Source organism: Equus przewalskii, chromosome 6 (genome assembly GCF_037783145.1).
Source record: "Equus przewalskii isolate Varuska chromosome 6, EquPr2, whole genome shotgun sequence".
Lineage (NCBI taxonomy): Eukaryota > Metazoa > Chordata > Mammalia > Perissodactyla > Equidae > Equus > Equus przewalskii.
Window position 1 is genome coordinate 472,964 of NC_091836.1, and position 20,372 is coordinate 493,335.

Genomic DNA, 20,372 nt, shown 5'->3' on the forward strand with positions numbered 1-20,372 from the left:
TGGCCTTGCGTGAGCCCCACTTGGCTCCCAGACTCGGTTTCCCCAACTACAAAGGGAACAAAGCGCCCCGCCCCCCGTCCCGGCCTGCAGGGAGCCTGTGCGGAGCTGGGGGGCGGCAGCTGACGCCATGACTGCGACTGTCATCCCGTCGGTGAGGATCGCACGCATTCCCCAGAGGAGCAGCCTGACCCCGAGTCCTGGGCGGTCCTCGCAGGCGAGATGCCGGCAGCACCGACGTTCACCGCAACCCCCGAGTCCTGCTGAGTTTGTGCCAAACAGCGAGACACCGCCTCTCAGCCGCGGGGACAGCCGTACCCAAAACAACGGAAAACGAGTGTCGGTGAGGAAGGCGTGCACGGCTGATGGGAACGCGACACGGGGCAGCCGCTGTGGGAACGGCCAGAGTTCCTCAAAAAATCAGTGTAGAATGACTGCGTGACCTAGCAAGTCCACCGCTGGGTGTAGACCTAACAGAGTGGGAAGCAGGGACTTGAAGAGACGTCTGCACCCCGTGTCCACAGCAGCCGGAAGGTGGACGCACCCTGAGTGTCCGTGGACGGATGATGGATCCACACAGTGTGTCCATCCACACCCTGGAATATTACACAGCCATGAAAAGGAAGGAGGTCCTGACGCCTGCTCCCACGTGGATGGACCTGGAGGACGTGATGCTCAGTGACATGAGCCAGACACAGAAGGACACACACTGTGTGGTCCACTCACAGGAGGTCCCCAGAGGAGCCACAGCCACAGAGACAGAAATTGAACGGGGGGCCAGGGGCTGGGGGAGGGGTGGGAGTCAGTGTTTCATGGGGACAGAGCTTCAGTTTGGGGAGATGGAAGGTTCTGGAGACAGATGGAGGGGACGGTGGCACAACCGTGTGAATGTGCTTCATGCCGCTGAGCTGTGCACTGAAAGTGGTGGGGACGGTGAATTTTATGTCCGTTTTACCACAATTAGACAAAAAACCACCACATGTTCCCTTGTTTAATCTGCACGGGAGTCAGGAGGCAGGAACGACGATCGCCCTTGTAAAGATGAGGAAACTGAGGCACAGAGCAGTCAGGGAGCCGCCCCAGGTCACACAGCAGGCAGCAGAGGTTCTGTGAACCCGGGTCCTTCATCGCTGCCCCTGATGGTGGGGAAACAAGGGCCAAGTGGGACTCGGGACAAGGCGGGGGCAGCGGCCGAAGCACAGACGCGGCGGCTTCGGAGGGCGCCCCTGTGTGAGTCGCGGGAGCAATGCAGGCGGCAGCTGCCTCCCCAGAACCAATGTTTGTTGACTGACTGACTGACCGACTGCTGTGTGCCGAGGGGCAGGTTGCCGGGAGGGAGTGTCGCCTACCAGGATGGGTCCCTATTCTGACGCTGTCCGAGGGACCGTACCCCAGGGTGGGATGAGGCCCCAGGGGTTCCTGAGGACACTTTATAACCTGGTGCCTCACCCAGGACCAGCCAGGTGGGCGGTGGCCTCCGGTGAGGACCCTCCCCGTCCCGCGAGGCCTGGCCGGGTGGCTGGAGGAGCTGGCCTCCTTGTCCCCTGGAGCCCAGCCCCCCCATTACGCTTGTCCCTGCATTCGGTCCGTGCGCCTGGCTGGCACTTGGCGTCTTCATCTCTCTAATGGAGGTTTGTCACTGGCTCCAAGAGGAGACGCTTCCCGCGCGTGAAAACGCAGCCAAGTGTGGACTCACCAGGGCCGGAATGTTCCGTGCTGGACCCGCCGTCCTGCCGCCCCCGGGATGCCGGGGGACACTCAGCTTTCTCCCCTCCCCCCAACCCCCAGGGAGGATGGGACGAGAGGATCCGGGTAGGGCGCTGCCAGCATTTACTGAGCGCCTGCTTCCTGCCAGGGCCCCGAGGACCCCTGGCCATTTGACCTGGGGAGGCCCAGAGGACACAGGAGGCGGCTGGGGGTCGCTGGACGGCGGGAGCTACAGAAGGTTCTGGAGCGGTGGAGGCTGATGGAGCTGAGTGTCCTTGTCTGGGCAGTGACTCAAGCAACAAGCAACTAGTGAGTGCCCACTGTGTGCAAGCCCTGGACATGGTGCAGTCAACAAGCCATCACCCTCCCAGAGTTGAGTCGGGGATACGGCCAGAAAGCAATCAGTGAACAGAAAGGAAACACTGTGATGGAGTCAAAGCTGGGGGCGGGGTAGGGGGTGCGTTCTACATCTTCCTGGATGACAAGCAGGGAACGTTTTTCAGAGTAAGGGCATTTGGCACTGGGTCTTGCCGGGTGAAGAGGAGTTCTCTGGCCCACATTGCCTGCCCATGGCTGGAGGGCAGAAGATCCACCCTATAGCTTTCGCATCAAACAGCTGCCTCAGTTTCCCCAGGGTGCACACGATGTTAGAACCCAGATGGGTGGGTCTGGGTAGACGCTGCTTCTTGGAGGTGGGAGGGGCTGCTGTGTGACCACAGCAGGGCAAATCCCGACCCCTCCGCGGCCTCAGTTTCCCTGACTGAACAAGGGGCAGCGTTCACAAGCCAGAGAGGAGATGGGGGGATCCCGGGAGGAAACAGGGGTGAGCTTGGGGGTCGATTTTGATGCAAGACCCTCCCGGGTGCTGCGCCCCGGTTTCCTCGTCTGTAGAGTGGGGCGTAGGCGGCCTGGCACGAGCGGGGAAGAGCAGTGGTTAGCTCCCGCGCCCACCACTGCCCCGCGCGGTGTGGACCTGGCGCCTCGGCTCCCCGCCGTGGGTGGGGGTCCGCTCCCCCTGGGGGTGCCCGGCTCGGGGACCCGGAGGCGGCGAGGGCGCACGGCGGCGGCCCGGGCAGGGAGGGGTGCGCGGCCCGGCGGGGCGGGGAGGGCGCGGCGGGGCCGGGCTGCGATCCCGCCTCCCGCGCGGTGGCCCCGGCCGCTCCGCCCCGCCCGCAACTTGGGGATGGAGTTTGTGCGCGCGCTGTGGCTCGGCCTGGCGCTGGCGCTGGGGCCCGGGCCCGCCGGGGGCCACCCGCAGCCGTGCGGGGTCCCTGCGCGCCCGGGGGGCTCCGTGCGCCTGGGCGTCCTCCTGCCCCGCGCGCCCGCCGCCCGCGCCCGCGTCCGCGCCGGCCTGGCCCTGGCCCCCGCCCTGGCGCCGCGGCTGCCGCGCAACCTGAGCCTGGAGCTGGTGGCCGCCGCCGCCCCCGCCCGAGACCCCGCCTCGCTGGCCCGCGGCCTGTGCCGGGCGCTGGCGGCTCCGGGCGTGGCGGCCGTGCTCGCCTTCCCCGGGGCGCGGCCCGAGCTGCTGCAGCTGCACTTCCTGGCGGCCGCCGCCGAGACCCCCGTGCTCAGCGTGCTGCGGCGGGAGGCGCGCGAGCCCCTGGGCGCCCCGGTACGCGCGGACGGGCGCGCGGGCGTCAGGGCGCGCGGGGCCCCGGGGGTAGGACGACGGAGGCCCCGGGATGCTCTTGGGGGCGCGCGGACCCGGGGGTCGGACGAGGGAGGCCCGGGGACGCTCGTGGGCGCGCAGACCGGGGGGCCGGATGCCGGAGTCCCTGGGGCGCACGGGACCCGGACTTCCGGACCCTGGATGCAGAGGCCCCCGAGGATACCCAGGAGTCCGGGTGACGGGGGCCGTCTCTCGGGTCCTGGACCCCGGATGCCTCCCGGGGCGTAGGGACCTGGAACCGGAGGCAGGAGTCCAGGGGCCCGGGGACCCAGAGCCCCGGACCTGCAGCTTCGGACCCAGTGGGACGCCTCTGGACCCCGAGGGCGGAACCCACAGAACTCGGGTGCAGACCCCGTCCCCCGGGCCCTGGGGTGGAGTCCCGGCCCCGCAGCCGCTGCCCCTTCGGTCCCCGGACGCACCCCCTTCCCGGTCCGAGGGCGCCTCCCGGTCCCGGCGCGCAGGGCTGCGGGGCTGGGACGGGGACGCGGGTCTCCTTGTTGGCTCTCCCGCCGGGCAGTTTTGGGGGCTGCGTGTCCAGGACTTCCTCGTTCCAGGGTCCTCCCTGAGACCTCGCCACCCCACAGCCTCCTCGATGGCCCCCTCGTGTCCCTGTCACCCCAAGCCCCTCTGCCCTCCTCCACCCTCTCCGGGTCTTGGCAGTGTCTTCTCTCTTCTTGGTTCCACCCCCAAGCCCTGACCGGGGTCCGAACAAGGGGAAGATGGGACAAGGAGGACAGAGGGTGTCTGGCGGAGCTGTGGGGACCCCATTGTGCCCCAGGGAAGGCCCCCTCCAGGGCCAGCAGGGAGGGGCCCAACGTGGGGCACGGGGGCTGGCAGGGCCTCCCTCCCTCCCAGCCCTCCTGGGAGCCCCTTCAGCCTGTCCTTGTCCTCGGGGACGCCTGGGGTCATTACCCGGTGGTCCCTGTGGCAGGCGGGTCCCCTCACCCCTGCCCCCCCAGGAGAGATGGGGACCCAGATCGAGGCCCGTGGCGCCCTCTGCTGCCACCTCCCGGAACTGCACCCCTGGGGGGACTGTCGGCTTTGGGGGGACTGGCTCTGGCCCCCAGGAACTGAGCAGCTTCCCCAGCCTTTCCCACAGCCCGCGGCGCCCTGTCCCCAGCGAGGGACACCCTGCCCACCTTAGGTGTCTGGCAAAGCTCCCTCGTCCTTCACAGGTTCAGGAAGTCCAGAACTTTCTGGGTGCCGCTGCGCACCGGGGGCCCCTTGGCCCCTGGCTTGGTGGGCACCGGGCGGTGGTGTGTCAGGAGGGGTCCCAAGAGGAAGTTGGCTCTGAGCAGGAGGGCATCGCCTAGTTCACGATACGGAGCCTCAGTCCTCGGTCCTCGAGGGGCTCCCAGACGGGTGGGGTGGGCGAGGTCAGGAACGGGGTGAATGAGGGAGCCCAGGCTGGGAGAGTCCAGAGAGGAGCCAGGGTTCTTCCTGAGGGGCAAGGATGTCTGGATAGAGCAGGGACAATGGGGCTGGCTTTTGAAGGATGTGTAGGAGTCGGCTGGCATAGAGGGAGAAAGGGATTCCGGCTGGGGAACAGCATGTGAAAAAGCCTCAAATTGGGGGACCACCAGAGTGGCTGGAGATAAGAGAGCAGGCCCTGAATGCCAAGCCAAGGAGGCTGGGCTTTGTGCTGACGGCAACGGGGAGCCACAGAAGAGTTTAGAGCAGGAGTGGGTCTGGGAGGAGGCAGGCGCGAGGTCCAGTTATCAAGGGGACACCTGCCGATGGGGGCGGGAAGGGGCTGGTGGGACGTGGAGGCGGCCAGTCCTAACGGTGACCCACCCCTTCCCAGAACCCGTTCCACCTGCAGCTGGACTGGGCCAGCCCCCTGGAGACGCTGCTGGACGTGCTGGTGTCGGTGCTGCGGGCGCACGCCTGGGAGGACGTCGGCCTGGCGCTCTGCCGCGTGCGGGACCCTGGCAGCCTGGTGGCCCTGTGGACAAGCCGGGCTGGCCGAGCCCCGAAGCTCGTGCTGGACCTGAGCCGGCCGGCCGCGGGCGATGCGGGGCTGCGGGCGCGCCTGGCCCCGCTGGGGGCGGCGGCGGGGGGCGCGGTCCCGGTCCCCGCGGCCGTCCTTCTGGGCTGCAAGGCCGCCCGCGCCCTCCGCGTGCTCCGGGCTGCGCCCCTGGGGCCCCGCTGGCTGCTGGGCACGCCGCTGCCCGCCCAGGCTCTGCCCACCGTGGGGCTGTCGCCCGGGCTGCTGGCGCTGGGCGAGGCGGCGCGGCCCCCGCTCGAGGCCGCCGTCCTCGACGCCGTGGAGCTGGTGGCCCGGGCGCTGGGCAGCGCGGCCCGCGTGCAGCCAGAGCGAACCCTCCTCCCAGCCGCGGTCGACTGCGGCGCCCCGCCACCAGCTGGGTCCGAGTCCTCGGGCCGTTTCCTGGCGCGGTGAGTGGGGACCCTCATGGGGGCGGCTCTGACTGCAGTTGGGAAATGCAGCATTATTGGGCACTTGCTGTATACAGAGCACTGTCCCCATGAAACAGGTAGTTCTGTCCTTGTCTTCGGGCGAAGCAGAGCCTGAGACGAGGGTTCTGGTTGGGGGCTCAGGGTGGGAGCAGGAGCTGAGCAGGGAGGTGGTCTCACTGGAGTGGCCTCGGCCTGAGCCCCCACCGGCCCTGGAGCTGAGCCACCCCCCACAGTCAGCAGCACGTCAGGCCTGGCGGTCAGTCGTTGGCTCGGGCAGGGCTGTGGTCACAGCCTCCAGGTTCTGGGGGCTCCAGCCGGTCCAGGGATCTGGTGCGGGGGACCCAACAGCGTCCACTGTGGTCCCCAGGTGTGCGCTCAGAGAGGCGAGGGGCGCGGGGGGTCCGTCGCCGGCCCCTGATGCCTGTCCCCGCCTCCCGCCAGGTTCCTGGCCAATACGTCCTTCCAGGGCCGCACGGGGCCCGTGTGGGTGACCAGCTCCTCCAAGGTGCACATGTCCCGGCGCTTCCAGGTGTGGACCCTCCGCCGGGACCCGCGGGGTGCGCCGGCCTGGGCCACCGTGGGCAGCTGGCGTGATGGGCGGCTGGAGCCGGAACCGGGGAGCATGGCCGTGCGACCCCCACCCCCGCCGGGCGCCCGGGCCCGGCCCCGGCTGCGCGTGGTGACGCTGGTGGAGCACCCGTTCGTGTTTGCCCGCGAGCCGGACGAGGACGGGCAGTGCCCGGCTGGCCAGCTGTGCCTGGCGCCCGGCACCAACGACTCGGCCGCCCTGGACGCGCTGTTCGCGGCGCTGGCGGCCGGCTCGGTGCCCCGCGGCCTGCGAAGGTGCTGCTACGGGTACTGCATCGACCTGCTGGAGCGGCTGGCGGAGGACGCGGCCTTCGACTTTGACCTCTACATCGTGGGCGACGGCAAGTACGGCGCCCTGCGCGACGGCCGCTGGACCGGCCTGGTGGGCGACCTGCTGGCCGGCCGGGCGCACATGGCCGTCACCAGCTTCAGCATCAACTCGGCGCGCTCGCGGGTGTTGGACTTCAGCAGCCCCTTCTTCTCCACCAGCCTGGGCATCCTGGTGCGCGCGCGGGACACGGCCTCGCGCCTGGGCGCCTTCACGTGGCCGCTGCACTGGTCCATGTGGCTGGGCGTCTTCACGGCCCTGCACCTCACCGCGCTCTTCCTCACGCTGTACGAGTGGCGCAGCCCCTACGGCCTCACGCCCCGCGGCCGCAACCGCGCCACCGTCTTCTCCTACTCCTCGGCCCTCAACCTCTGCTATGCCATCCTCTTTGGCCGCACGGTGTCCAGCAAGACGCCCAAGTGCCCCACGGGCCGCCTGCTCATGAACCTCTGGGCCATTTTCTGCCTGCTCGTGCTGTCCAGCTACACCGCCAACCTGGCCGCCGTCATGGTCGGCGACAAGACATTTGAGGAGCTGTCGGGGATCCACGACCCCAAGGTGGGCGGCCACACGGCCCGGGGAGGGGGGTGCAGAGCTGGGAGGCCGGGACCGGCCCCAGGTGGGCGTCCACTCCTGTGTACGTTTGTTGAGCACCTGCTGTGTGCCAGGCACTGGGGACGCAGCTGGGACAAAAATGAGGCAAGGTCCTCGTCCCCAGGGGGAGATGGCAAGAGTCAAGACAGAGAAAATAGCTGGTGTGTGTGGTGACAAAGAACCAGGGAGAAAAGTAAGGCAGAGGGGGGACACAGGGAGGGCTGGGGGCCGTTTTCTCAATGGGGGTGACGTCTGAGGGACTTTTACGTAGGTGTCAGTAGGACCGTTGCAGAAAAAGGGCACAGCCATGCAAAGGTCCTGGGGCGGGAGCAGGGTGAGCGAGGGGCGAGGGCATGGAGGGGACAGAGGGGGCAGGTCATGCAGGTGTCGTGGATGCAGGAGGACCTGGGCCTCGAAAGTGGGTCCGACTGAGACAGAACTTTGGCCGGGAGCCTCGGAGGGCCGCAGGCAGAGCAGGGGTATGCCCCACTCCACACGTTGTTCTTTTTGAATGAAAAATCCTGAGTATTCCTGAGTAGGGAGCAATGGACACCGGGAACCAGCCCATTGCCCAACTCCACAATCACGTCCCTACCGATTGCGCCCACACCGAGCCCCGGGCGCTGGATTATCGTGGACACAACTCCCAGACGCTGTGTCATTTCCCGTAAACATCCCGGGGATGTTGGCAAACGTCAGGGGCCAGTTTTCCCGGTTGTCTTTTTTTTTTTTTTTTTTCACGGTTTGTTTGAATTTGGACCCAAAACACGCCAACATGGAGGATGGTAGAAACCCCTCGAATCCCGGTTCTCTCTCCATCTCTTTTCCCCACCGATTTGCTCGTTGGAGAATCGTGGGTTTTTGGTCCCGTGGCGTTTCCCACTGTCTGGATGTGGCTGGTTGTGTCCCCTGCGGGGTGTCTAGCCTGTTGTCCTGCCCCCCCGCCTCTGCCCGTGTCCTCCGTAAACGGGCAGTAAAGCCCAGACGCTGGGCTGGCCGATGGGCTGACCGCTCGCCACGGGCATGGTTACCTTTCAAGTTAATCACAGTGGATGGAAGCGCTCAGCAGCCATGAGAGGACAGCACAGGGACAGAGTGCTTCCACCGCCAGAGACTGGTAGGTGGCACTGCTCTAGGGCTCAACTGACTTGGGTCTGCCTTTTTTGTTTTTGGGTTTTTTTTGAGGAAGATTAGCCCTGAGCTAACATCTGTTGCCAATCCTTCTCTTTTTTGCTGAGGAAGACTGGCCCTGAGCTCACATCCGTACCCATTTTCCTCTACTTTATGTGTAAGATGCCTGCTACAGCATGGCTTGACAAGCGGTGCCATGTCCGCACCCGGGATCCGAACCGGTGAAGCAGAACATGCGCACTTAACCGCTGCGCCACCGGGTGGGCCTCGGGTCTGCCTTTTTGGAGGAGGCGCCGGTCACTGTGACCACCCGCTCGTTCACTAGAAGCCTGCGCTGACCCGGGGTGGCACCCAGACCGGCCGAGGGGACTGCGCTGGCCCAGGAGGGATGCTGGGGGGACGGTGGGCCCGGCCTGGTGGGGACCACAGAGACCCAGAACAGTGGGCAGGGGCCGGGTGTCCTGAAGGTGGAGCCCACGGGACGTGCGGACGGACGGACAGACGTGGAGAGGAGAGGGAGGGAGGAGGGAGGGAGGAGGGAGGGAGGAGCTGCGCTGACGACATGGGCACCCGGGGTTGGGGGGCAGATCGGGAGGGGGTCTCGGACGTGGTGAGCTTAGGGCGCCTGTGGGACCCCAAGGGGAGACGGGAGGAGGAGTGGGGTTCATGGTCAGATCTGCGTGGAGAGGGACGTGCGGGAGTTTACAACTGCGGTTTTCAACTTGGCGGTTCTGCCCCCCGGGGGACCCTGGACCACGTCTGGGGACGTCTGTGGTTGTCACAACTGGGGGCGCTGCTGGCATCGAGAGGGTGGGGACCAGGGATGCTGCCCGACCCCCCACAGCGCCCCGGACGGCCCCCCAGAGAGTGACCCGGCCCCAAGCCGCCGGGCGGAGGGGGCCGTCGGGGCGGGGACGGCCTGGCGCTGACCGGCGGGCGGCCCGCAGCTGCACCACCCGTCCCAGGGCTTCCGCGTGGGCACCGTGCGGGAGAGCAGCGCCGAGGCCTACATCAAGGCGAGCTTCCCCGAGCTGCACGCGCACATGCGGCGCCACGGCGCGCCCACCACGCCCCACGGCGTCGCCATGCTCACGTGAGGCCGGGGCGGGGCTGGGGGCGGGAGGCGGGGCTGGGGGCGGAGCCAGGACGGGGGCGGGAGGCGGGGCCGGCGGCGGGGACCGCGGGGCCGGCGGCGGACCCAGGACGGGGGCGGGGCCGGCGGCGACGGCGGTGGGGGCGTTCTGGGCACGTTGCGCTCACCGCACCCCCGCCCCGCAGGCGCGACCCCCCCAAGCTCAACGCCTTCATCATGGACAAGGCGCTCCTGGACTACGAGGTGTCCATCGACGCCGACTGCAGGCTGCTGACCGTGGGCAAGCCCTTCGCCATGGAGGGTGAGAGGCCTTGGGGCCGGGTGATCTGGGGCAGCGGGGACCCGCCGAGGGCTCGAGGGGGCACAGCGCCCCTGCGGCTGTCCTCCAGCCTGGCCTCAACCCCGCCCCGGCCTCCGCCAGGCTATGGCATCGGCCTCCCCCAGAACTCGCCGCTCACCTCCAACCTGTCTGAGTTCATCAGCCGCTACAAGTCGTCAGGCTTCATCGACCTGCTGCATGACAAGTGGTACAAGATGGTGCCTTGTGGGAAGAGGGTCTTCGCAGTTACAGAGGTGGGATGGGGCCCCGGACACAGGGCGGGGGTAGGTGTGGGGGCCCTGAGCCTGCGTGGGCCTTGACTGAAGTGGCCAACCCCATGCTCGTTTCCAAGATGTGGATTTGTCTGCTTTTGTGCACTTCTATTCATCCTGCGAAACCCCAGCTTCAGCGCCCTCTCCTCCATGAAACCTCACTCCTTAACAAGGAGCCTGAGCCTCCCAGTCCAGCTCCACAGCCCCAGGCCCCTCCCTCTGGTCCCACTCTCGCCTCCCCCAGGCCAGGGCCCCCCAAAGGGCTGACGTGACCGCGAAGGGCTTGCCCGCGTTCGGCCCGCAGACCCTCCAGATGGGCATCTACCACTTCTCGGGGCTCTTCGTGCTGCTCTGCCTCGGCCTGGGCAGCGCCCTGCTGAGCTCTCTGGGCGAGCACGTCTTCTACCGCCTGGCGCTGCCGCGCATCCGCAGGGGCAACAAGCTGCAGTACTGGCTGCACACGAGCCAGGTGAGGGGCAGCACGCGGGGGCGGGCGCGGGGGGGTGTGGAGGCGGGCTCCGGCCCAGCCTGACCCCAACGCCGCCGCCCCTGTCCGGGCTCCTAGAGGATCCACCGCGCCCTCAACACGGAACCGCCCGAGGAGCCGGAGCCCAGGTAAGGGCCCCGGGGTCGGTGCCCACCCCCCAGTTCGACGCCCGCCCTCAAGCGCCCCCCGCCCCACGCGAGGACCGGGACAGCTCCGCCCACGCCAGCCGCGCCCTCCTCGGGGACTCTGACCCCGGAGCGCAGGGCGGGCCGTGGGTGGGCGCGGCCGACCCTGCCCTGGGCGACACCGGCCCAGCCCCGTGTGCCCCCCCGTCCCCAGGGCTCCCGAGGAGCAGCGGGACACGCCGGCCGCCCCCGCGGGTCCCGGGCGCTGCACACGGGTGCGCGGGGCCGTGGCGCGGGAGCGTCGCGTGCGCTTCCTGCTGGAACCGGCAGTGGCCGCCGCCGCCCCGGACGCGGACGCGGACGCCGACACCGACACCGACGCGGCCGGGTCGCCCGAGGGCCCCGTCTGGCTCCGCTCCAATGGCCGCCCGCCCGCCGCACCGCCCACGGGCGCCCCCGGGCCCAGCGAGCGGGAGGCGGGCCCGGCGGAGCTGGAGGCGCTGGAGCGGCGCATCGCGGGCGCGCGGGAGCGGCTGCGCCGGGCGCTGGCGCGGCGCGGGGAGCTCCTGGCCCAGCTCGGGGACGGCGCCCGCCACCGGCCGCTGCGCCTGCTCCGGGCCCGCGCGGAGGGGCCCCGGGCCGCCCGGTAACCGCGGGGAGCACGCCCCGCCGGCCCGCGCCTGCGCAGAAGCCAGCCCGCCCGGGAGCCGGCCCCGGGCCCTCCTCAACTCGCCCCCCGCACGCTCGCACACGCACGCGCACACCGAGCCGCCGGCGGGCCGCTGTCAGCAGTTTATTCTATATACAAACACAATTTTGTACACTGCAATTAAATAGAGTGGAATGAGCGCCTTCCGCCTCCCTCGCGAGAGACGCGCGCGGCCGCCGCCCCTCCGGCCCGGCGCGCACACGGGGCAGGGGCCCGGGAAAAGGCACTGCGCACGACGGAGCACCAGCCGCCGGGCCGGGACGGCGCGGGCCCCCACCCCTGCTCCCCCTGCTCTGCCCCACAGCTCACTCCAGACCTTCCACCACCCCCTTCCAGAACCTTCCATGGAGCCCTGCCCCCCTCTCCTGCTCGGCTCATCGGCCTGCGTCTGTTTCCTATGGGGCCCACCAGCAGCGGCAGGGGCAGCCTCGGACAGTCCACACTCGGGAGAAGCCCTCCTCTGGGCAAACCTGGTGGGCCCGGGCACCAGCCGCGGCAGGCCGGGCGGTCCCAGGGCCCCGGGGCACAGCTCCCCCGAGCCGGAGGGCTCCAGCCAGGTCACGCCCGGCCAGTCGGGATGGCCAGGGACAGGTTCAGCCGCCCAGGGCTCAGGAGCCAACGTCCAAGGGCACATCTGCTGGGGCCACAGCCTCGGGGCTGGGGCCACCCACTCCAGTGGCCGGGGCGGCTGTGTCAGGTGCTAGGGAGTCACTTGGAGGGGGAGCGTTCTGGGGGGCCCGCGGTAGCACCCCGCCGGGGCTCAGCGAGCTGGCCGTCCGCCGCTCCAAGAGGGAGGCGCTCAAGCCGGACAGGAAGGAGGCGTCTGTGATGATGGCGGCCGTCTCCGCCATCCAACCCAGGTCGCCACTGGCCGCCGCAGCCACCGAGGCCGCCGCGGCCACCAGGGAACTGGGCGCCTCAGCCACAGGCCCGGGGCCCGCACCGCCACCCGGCGAGCCAGGGCCCAGGGCGGCGGGCTGGCCTGCAGGGTCGGGGGCGGCCGCCGGGGCGCCCCCGTTGTTGTTGAGGTCGTCGGGCAGTGCAGTGGGGGCGCCGGGGCCCAGCGGGGGCGTCTGCAGGAGCAGCTCCTGGATGCGCACCTGCTGCAGGATGGCGGGCAGCTCGTAGTGGTGGAAGAAGTAGATCATGGAATGCTGCGGGGGGCGCCGGGTCAGCGGGGCCGGGCCGAACCCGGCCCTTGGAACCCCCAACGACCCGAGGGCAGCCCCCCCACAGGGAGGCGGGCCTGACCTGGATGAAGAGCCAGGAGGTGACGAGGGCCAGGCTGCTGTACTGCCCGTTGAAGCGGTAGTGGTAGGCGTAGAAGGCGAAGTGGTACAGGTAGAAGAACCTGCGGGGGGGGGGGGGGTGAGCCACTGCCCGCCACGGACACCCCCCACCCCGGACGCCCTGCTCACCGGAGCCAGTGCCGCTTGCTGGTGCTGGTGTGGCAGCAGATGGCGTCGTACTGGTCAGCCAGCCACACGATGAGGATGATATAGAAGGCCGTGGTGGTGTCATTGAAGAACTCGGACATGATGGCCTCCATCCCTGCGGGGACCGGGGCGTTGGACGGGGCAGCCGGGGGGGGCAGCAGGGGCGGGCGGGGTACTCACCCACGAGGGCCAGGATGACGGTCAGCAGGGGCGCGGCGGGGAAGGCGATGGCCATGTTCATCTCCAGCATCTGCAGCAGGTCCACTGCGGGCAGAGGGCGGCGGGCGGGCAGACCGGGTGAGGCGCCCGGCGGCCGGGGGTGGGCAGGGGCCACGGGGCCTGGGGCTGAGCCCGCGCGCCGGCGCGGCTGGGAAACTCACCAATGAAGACGAAGATCTGGTGGTGGGAGTAGCGGAGCAGCATGGACACGCTCAGGGTCTGCAAGGGGGCCGCGTGAGGCCTGGGGAGGGCCGCCGGACCCGGCCCCGCAACCCCCCAGTGCCCCCGCCCGGCCCGCGCTCCCCTGCAGCCGCCGCCGCACTCACAAAGATGACCATGATGACGAAGGCCGCCAGGTAGGAGGTGCGCGCCATCCACATGCTCACGAAGCGGTAATGCTCCCCCGACACCACGTTCCGCAGGAAGCCTGTGGGGGGCGGGCTGAGTGCCGGCTGCGCCCCGGCCTGTCCCCCACCCCCGCCCCACCCTGCATGCCGCCGCACCCTTGTTCTCCTCGTTCTCAGCCAGGCCCTTCACGCTGGACATGAGGATGTCGTCGTATCCCAGGAACTCGGCCAGCAGCAGGCGGCTGAAGCGGTCCCCGAAGCATTGGTCCCGCGTGGGGTCTGTGGGCAGCCCGGGACGCGGTGTGTGCCTGGCCAGGCCCCGGGGAGCCCAGACCTCCTCTCTGAGCGGGGAGCCTCCCCACGGGAGCAGCACCGTGACCCTGAGCAACAGGTGGGCCGGGGCCCGGGAGGGGGCTTCCCGCGGCTGCGGAGCAGGCGGCCCCCAGACCTGGGGACGGTCCAGACCTGGGACTCAAGTGCTTGTGGGTCACCCCGCCCAGGCCCTCTCGGAGGAGGAGACCCGAGAGCTGGGGCCGGGACGCTCTGCCTGTGGTGGGGGCTCGCGGGTCGCAGGGGAGACTCACCCAGGGTGACCACCATGACGGGGATGCTGAGCCGCTGCCGCGTGGCCTGCGACAGCCGCAGGAAGCCGTACTCCAGCGAGTACTCCACGATGTACTCGTCCTGCGGCCACCCTGCGGGTGCCCCAGGCCCAGTCAGCGCGGAGCCCCGCCCACGCCCTGGGAGGGGCTGGGTGACCACACGCCTGGCTCGTGGGCGGCTGGTCAGACAGCACCCACAGGACTTTCTAGGTGCAGGCAGGGGAGGGGCGGGTTCCCCAAGAACGTGCAGCTCTGAGCTGCAGGGCCTGACCCCTTCAGAGGAGGGTCCCAAGGAGGGGGAGCCAGGGCCCGGGAGCATCTCCCACGGCCTCACGTGCTGCTGAGAGATAGGGAAACGGAGGCACGGAGCAGCCACTCCCCAGCCTGCGCTGGTCTGGCTGCTGGGAGCAGTAGCCCCTCTGGCCAGGCGGTGCCCCCAGAGAGCCCCTGAGGTGACCTCAGCTGCTATGGCGGCCGCGGCCCGGCGTGCATACCTTTCGAGGGCGTCTCGGGGAAGGGGAACTCCGGGCTGTCGTTCAGGGCCGCGGCGCCGCCCGGCGGCTTCAGCACCTTGGGTTCGATGTCGAGCTCGAACTGCAGAGGGTGTGGGGGGCACCGAGAGGTGGGGCGGCGCCAGGGGGTCCGGCCCTGGGCCACCTCTGCCTGACGTCCTCCACTTCTGGGGCCGAGGGCCTCTGACCCACAGCCAATTAAAGACCCAAGCCAAGACCCCTTGAGTGGTCATCTCCAGGCGGGGGTCTGCCCCCAAAGCTGGGGGAGCAGAGGGCTCAAGTTGGGAGGACAGGCCTCCTGGCGAGCTCTGCACCAACACCGCACCTGCCCGGGCCCACCCCGACTCTGACCGCCCCAGCACCTCCCTCCTGGCCCGTCAGTGTGGCGTCACCTGCACGCCTCCAGTGACAGGCGCACAGCACCTCTGCAGGAGCCGCACCAGCAACTGGGGCCCTGGGGCCTCCCTCTCGGGCCCCAGAACTCGGCCAGGCCCTCCAGGTGACAGCCAGGAAACGACCGACCCAAGTGGGCCAGCAGTGCCGCCTGCCCCAGGCCCCAGCGGGGAGCAGGCCGGGCTGGTGAGCCAGGCCCGGCGAGGGCGTGTGCTCCAGGCAGGACCTCCTAGGCGGCAGGCGGCCAGCGCACCTTGACGGAGTTGTTGGCGAACATCTCCATAGTCAGCTCCTCCTCCTCCTCCTCCTCCTCCACCAGGCCCGCAGCCAGGCCGCCGCCGTCGCAGAACTGCAGGAGGACGGGCGCACGGCTCGAGTTGGGCTGCACCTCCACGCGCAGAATGCCCTCCCGCGGCCAGCGGTCGCGCACATGCTCCAGGCAGTTGATGGGGGAGCGCGAGAAGACGATGTGGATGTAGGCCAGCACGAAGAGCACGAACAGGGCCTGTGGGACAGCGGGCACTTCCTGGGACTGCCCCGGGGGGCCTGCGGGACCCGCCCAGAGAGGCCCGGCTGGGGCCCACCTGATGGGACCCACCAGAGCACAGGGTGCCATCACCCACCACTCTGTCCCGCAAGGCTCTCCCTGCCCTTGGTGCACTCTGACCCGCCAGTTAAAGCCAGCTGCCCTCTACCCGGCGGGCATGGCCAGCTGCATCTGCCAAGGACACGGCCAGCCCTCAGGAACTGGGCCAAGGGCCCCACGGCAGGGCCAGCTCGCTTGGCGTCTCTGAGGCGTGGTGTCCCCATCTGTAAAATGGGGACAGCACTGGCTCCCACTAGGCGGGCCTGCCCCCAGGAAACACTGGGCCACATCTGGTGACATCTATGGTTGTCACACTGGGGGAGCTCCGGGCATTGAGGGGGTGGGGCCAGGGATGCTGCTCAACACCCCACAGTGCCCAGAACGGCCCACACAGACAGTGACCCGGCCCCGACGTCAGCAGTGCTGGGGGGACCCCGCCCCGTGTCAGGCTACAACAGCACCTTCTGCATGGCTCACAGTAGATGTGTCAGAAGGGCCACCCCCTCCCCAGGAGCCCACCTCCCCAGCTGACGATTATGCTTCTCATGAGCCCTTAGCGGACAAATGTTACCCTCCCGGCCCAGACACGGTGTCCAGGACATCACTCCCGTGTCCCACCTGCTGCCCCACTCCTTGAGGAGAGTCCCCAGCTCGCCCAAGGTGGTGCCCACCATCGCCCCAGGAAAGTGGCGTCAGCAAGCTCATGACCCCAGGAGCTGCTCAGAGATGGGGTGATCCCCGAGCTGGGCTGGCAGAGCCTCTGAGACGCCCCCACAGCCAAGCCCTGCTCTCCAGGAGAGCTGACCGTGGTTGAAAACCACAGCCCACAAGAGGCCAGAGCACAAAGCCCCTCCTGGCCCAGCGAGCTGCCCGTGGCCACTTAGGGCCACACGGCCACCAGCCAGAACCTCACCCCTTCCATGCCCTGCCACATGCCCCAGAGGGTAGTGCTAACACCACCCGGGGGCACCAGCCTCCCCTCTGGAGCTCACCCTGCAGCCCTGGTGAAGGCTGGGGCAGCAGGGCGCCCGCCCCGTCCTAGCCAGGACACTGTGACCTGAGGGGGACAGAGCGCCAGAGAATGGGGAGAGGCCCCTTTCTGGGCACCCTGTGTAGTCCTGGATCCAGCCACTCCTGCAGCTGGGGCGAGCCCACCCGAGGCCCTCAGCTGTGCCAGCCCCGATCTTCCTCCCCTGGGCCACTCGAGCCGAGGGCACCGCTGAGATGTGGGCAGAGAGAGGTGGCCCCGCCCAGACCCCAGGTGTGCAGGTCGAGGGCGGACGCTGAAGCCAAGGCCAGAGCCAGGGCCTCAGCTGCAGAGTGTCCCACAGGCCAGGCAGCCTGCTCCCTGAGGCGTGGCTGCAGGCAAGCACCCCGGGGACCTGCACCCCAGCGTCGTGTCCGGGGGCCCGCCGAGCCAGAGACGGGTCGTGAGGCCTGGGACCCGCCACCCTCGGCTCAGCCCACCAGGCTCTGCAGGCCAGACGTCCAGCGGGAGCCGAGCCCAAGACGCCGCCCACTGTGGGCCAAGAGGACAGCACGGCACAACCTGCCAAGACGGCACCAGAAATGCTGACACAACACGGAGCCGGACGCCAGGGGCCACCCGTGCACCGCCCCACACTCGCGCCTGACATCGCCTGGGTTTATAGGCGGGGGACCTTACAGACGGGGGGACTGGAGCAGCGAGGTCACACGGCCAGGAGGGAACCCAGGAGGTAAGCCCCGAGGACACGTGAAGAAGAGACCTGGCGGCACCCAGGCGCATGATGCTGCTGAGCAGCCCCCAGGGCCCAGCGCCACCGTGGGGCCTTCGCCAATGGCCCCACCAGCACCTTGATCGCTACCTGAGGCCCCAGGTGGGGTCGACTGCCCTTGACAGAGGGGGTGGGTCCCTGGGGGCGGGGCCAGGAGTTTCTGCCCCAACTGACAAGGCCCGCCCCCGATCCAGGCCTCAGTTTCCCCATTATGGAACAAGCAGGTAGAATCGGTTTCAGTCCCCTCCAGACCTGTCATCAGCCACACAGGGCAGCCCCAGGTGAGGCGGCACCAGGCAGCCCTCCCCGCTTCTCCCTTTTAGGGATTTCAGGAGTCTCATCCGTGGCCTTCCCACCCTCTGACCAGCAGGGTGGTCCGGTCACCCCTCAGGTCTGGGGTGATACAGCCCCCCAATCTCTGCCACCCCAGAGAACCCTGTGCTCTCACCTCCCTGGCTGCACTGGCCTTGCTGTTCTACCAGCCCCAGGGCCTTTGCACAGGCTGTTCCTGCTGCCTTCTCGAGGCTGCAGCTGCCGCATGTCACACAGACCGCATGCCCCACAGCCAGTCTGTCCCTTCCTCCTCGTCTGCCCACTCTCCCCTGGGTCCCAGGGCCCAGCTTGAGGTGGCATGGGGAACAGGTTCAGGGATCCCACTCAGAGCAGGGACCCTAGGGGCTTCACACACATCCTCTCCTTAATCCTTGGGGACCCCGAGGGCACCCCATCACCTCTGCTGCCCACATTGGTGCCCCTCCCGCCATGGCCTCCTGCTCAGGGCTGCAGGGTCAGGAAGCCCAGGGTCCAGAGTCCAGTGCCAGCTCTGGGCCTTCGCGCCAGGAGAACCAGCCGAGGTGGCAGCCCAGGCGGGTGGGGGGACGGGCTTCTAAGGGCCCCAAACACGGGCCCAGCGGCCACCTCTTGCCCCCAGCAGCTGGCATGTGGGACACAGGTCCCCAAACGGCCTGAGGAGGGCGGGGAAGCGGGCACCTGGGCAGCCCGCAGCAGGAGCTGGCGGAACCGGCGGCCCAGGAAGAGGCCGAGAGGAAGTCCGCGAGGGGACCTCGGTCTCGCAGCGAGAGTCCGGAAGCCGGCGACCGGAAACACAGCAGCGGGCGTTCTGGAACTTGAGGCGGCTCAGAACCAGCCGCCGGCCTCACGTGCCGACGGGAACTGGGGCAGATTCCGGGAACGAGGGGCCTCGCCGCTCCAGCTCAGCGGAGACGAACTCGGGGCTGACGCCTCTGGGGCCACCTGCCCAGGGCCTGTCTGCTGGTCGCCCCAAACACCCATCTGCTCCTAAACCGGGGAGCAGCAGACAGAGCCCAGCCCCTCAGAAGTGGCCCCATCTGAGGTCTGGGGAGGACAGGGCTCCCTCTCCTCCACGCGGCTTCTGTCCCCACTCTCAGGCATCTACAGACCCCAGGAGCCCAATAAAGGAACCCCGATCCCATAATCCTCCACAGCCCCACTCACAGCCTCCGGAGGGGCCCCGAGCGGTCCTGGGGAGGGGAGGGGGCAGGAGGGCCACCTCAGCATGGCCTCACCAGGCAGAGAGCAGGCCACTCTGGCCCACGAGGGACTGGGGGGCTCAAGGGCCCCCGGGAGGCTGTGGCCAGCCCACACCCAGGTCGGTCCGGGCCCCACTGGCGCTCCTTCCACCAAACCCCAAAGAACCAGCAGGTCCTGACCAACCGGGCCGGCCACGCCCCAGCACCTGACCATCAGCATCAGCCGCTCTGTGCAGCCCAGGAGCCCAGCCAGCACCCCGGCCCGGCCCGGCCCGCGGCAGGTGTCAGGCGACACCTGGGACCGCCCTGTGCTCGGGAACCCCGGCCCCCGGCCCAGCAAGCTCCTTCCCGGGGGGGAGACCCCTTCTCGGACGGGCCGGGCGGTGCCCCCGCGGGTGGACGCGCAGAAGCTCGCGGGCCCGGCTGAGCCGCGAGCGGCAGCGCCGGCTGTGACTTTGTCACCAAGCCTGGCGAGTGACCTCGGTCAGGTCACGCTCCCGTGAAGCCCAGAGAAGGAGCACGGCGGGGGCGGCAGGGGCGCAGTGGAAGGTCCCCAGGGTGGGAGCCCCCGGAAGGCGCGGCGGCAGGAGGAGCGGGGCCGGGAGCAGCTCGCGGGGCAGCCGGTGGCCCGGGGGTGTGTCCCGGGGGCGCGGCCGCCGCGGGCTTTGGGGAGACCCGGGGTTGGAGATCGGGGCGGGACGGGCCCGGGTGGGGGGGTGCACGGGGTCACAGGGCGAGAGGCTCCCGGCGGGTCGGGGCCTGGGGAGGATGGGGGTGGGCGCGGCCCGGAGCCGGGACCAGGAGCCACCACGGGATGACACCCGGTCCTTCCCAGGTGGACGTCTCGGGGCAGGGGGGCAGGGGTCAGGGGTCGCAGGGTCCCCAGCGGGTCGGGTCTAGTCCCCCAGGTGGGAAGGCTCGGTGGCCCGGGCGCGTCGGGGTCAGGGGGCGCAGGACCGCCGCCGGGGTCAGGGGTCGGGGGTCGGGGCCGCGGTCACCTTGAGCAACACGAAGAACTCGAAGAGGCGGCGGAAGGCGGGCGGGAAGAGCCGCGAGTAGGTGACAGCCATCTTGAAGAAGAGCGCGTGGAAGAGCCGGTCGCGCACGTTGATGAGTGGGTTGGGGTTCAGGTTGGGGGTGCGCGGCCCGCGCGCGGGGGCCGGGCCGCCGCCGCCGCCGCCGCCGTTAGGCCCGGGCGCCGGGGCCCCGGGCGCCGCGTGCTCCGACATGCCGTCCCGCGTCGCGCCCTTAGCGGTCCGCGGGTCCCCGAGCGAGCCTCCCGGCAGCCATGGGCCGTCCCCGCCGCCGCCGCCCGCTCACGGCCGCCCGGCCGCCGCCGCCATCTTCCGCCTCCGCGTCCTGCTGACGCCTGCGAGTCGCCGCGCCCGGCCAGAGCGGCCCCTGCGCCCGCGGGGCACGCTGGGATGCCGGCGGCCGACCCGCGGAGGCCCCGCCTGCTCGCTCGGCCGCGCCGCTCGGGGACGCTGCGGGGCGGGGCTGCGTCGGGACTGCTGTTTTGCATGTTGGCCCCCAGAATCCTCTGCGGCTGCGAGGCCGCGTGTGGGAGTCAAA

At 69.5% G+C, this 20,372-nt stretch overlaps 2 protein-coding genes across 4 annotated transcripts; one reads left to right on the top strand and one right to left on the bottom strand.

Moving 5' to 3' along the window:
• The first annotated feature begins 2,863 nt into the window (after positions 1–2,863).
• GRIN3B (glutamate ionotropic receptor NMDA type subunit 3B) lies at positions 2,864–11,576 on the top strand. Of its 3 annotated transcripts, XM_070624649.1 has the most exons (10): positions 2,864–3,316; positions 5,178–5,770; positions 6,233–6,724; positions 6,869–7,265; positions 9,380–9,525; positions 9,711–9,826; positions 9,947–10,098; positions 10,361–10,585; positions 10,682–10,731; positions 10,943–11,576. In XM_070624649.1, the coding sequence occupies exons 1-10, from the start codon at positions 2,888–2,890 to the stop codon at positions 11,376–11,378; spliced, it is 3,036 nt and encodes a 1,011-aa protein (XP_070480750.1). In that variant the 5' UTR covers positions 2,864–2,887; the 3' UTR covers positions 11,379–11,576. The 3 variants fall into 3 exon arrangements, with proteins under 3 accessions (XP_070480750.1, XP_070480748.1, XP_070480749.1); XM_070624647.1 differs by having other exon boundaries at positions 6,233–7,265; XM_070624648.1 differs by having other exon boundaries at positions 6,233–7,265; positions 10,421–10,585.
• TMEM259 (transmembrane protein 259) lies at positions 11,498–20,173 on the bottom strand. Its single transcript, XM_070624655.1, has 11 exons — positions 19,799–20,173; positions 15,200–15,451; positions 14,536–14,635; positions 14,024–14,134; positions 13,596–13,718; positions 13,419–13,519; positions 13,254–13,311; positions 13,054–13,137; positions 12,856–12,988; positions 12,689–12,788; positions 11,498–12,591 (listed from the first exon to the last, which is right to left on the bottom strand). Exons 1-11 carry the CDS (start codon positions 20,027–20,029, stop codon positions 12,046–12,048), a joined length of 1,839 nt encoding a protein of 612 aa, XP_070480756.1. The 5' UTR covers positions 20,030–20,173; the 3' UTR covers positions 11,498–12,045.
• Positions 20,174–20,372: the final 199 nt, after the last annotated feature.

Excerpts from the sequence above, each read along its gene's own strand:
- TMEM259 (XM_070624655.1), bottom strand. The coding sequence starts at position 20,029 with ATGTCGGAGCACGCGGCGCCCGGGGCCCCGGCGCCCGGGCCTAACGGC. Across the intron at positions 14,135-14,535 it reads CCCCGAGACGCCCTCGAAAG|GGTGGCCGCAGGACGAGTAC; the intron begins GTATGCACGCCG and ends GGGCACCCGCAG. Across the intron at positions 12,592-12,688 it reads CCTCCTGGCTCTTCATCCAG|CATTCCATGATCTACTTCTT; the intron begins GTCAGGCCCGCC and ends CGCCCCCCGCAG.
- GRIN3B (XM_070624647.1), top strand. The coding sequence starts at position 2,888 with ATGGAGTTTGTGCGCGCGCTGTGGCTCGGCCTGGCGCTGGCGCTGGGG. Across the intron at positions 9,526-9,710 it reads CACGGCGTCGCCATGCTCAC|GCGCGACCCCCCCAAGCTCA; the intron begins GTGAGGCCGGGG and ends CCCGCCCCGCAG. Across the intron at positions 10,732-10,942 it reads CCCGAGGAGCCGGAGCCCAG|GGCTCCCGAGGAGCAGCGGG; the intron begins GTAAGGGCCCCG and ends CCCCGTCCCCAG.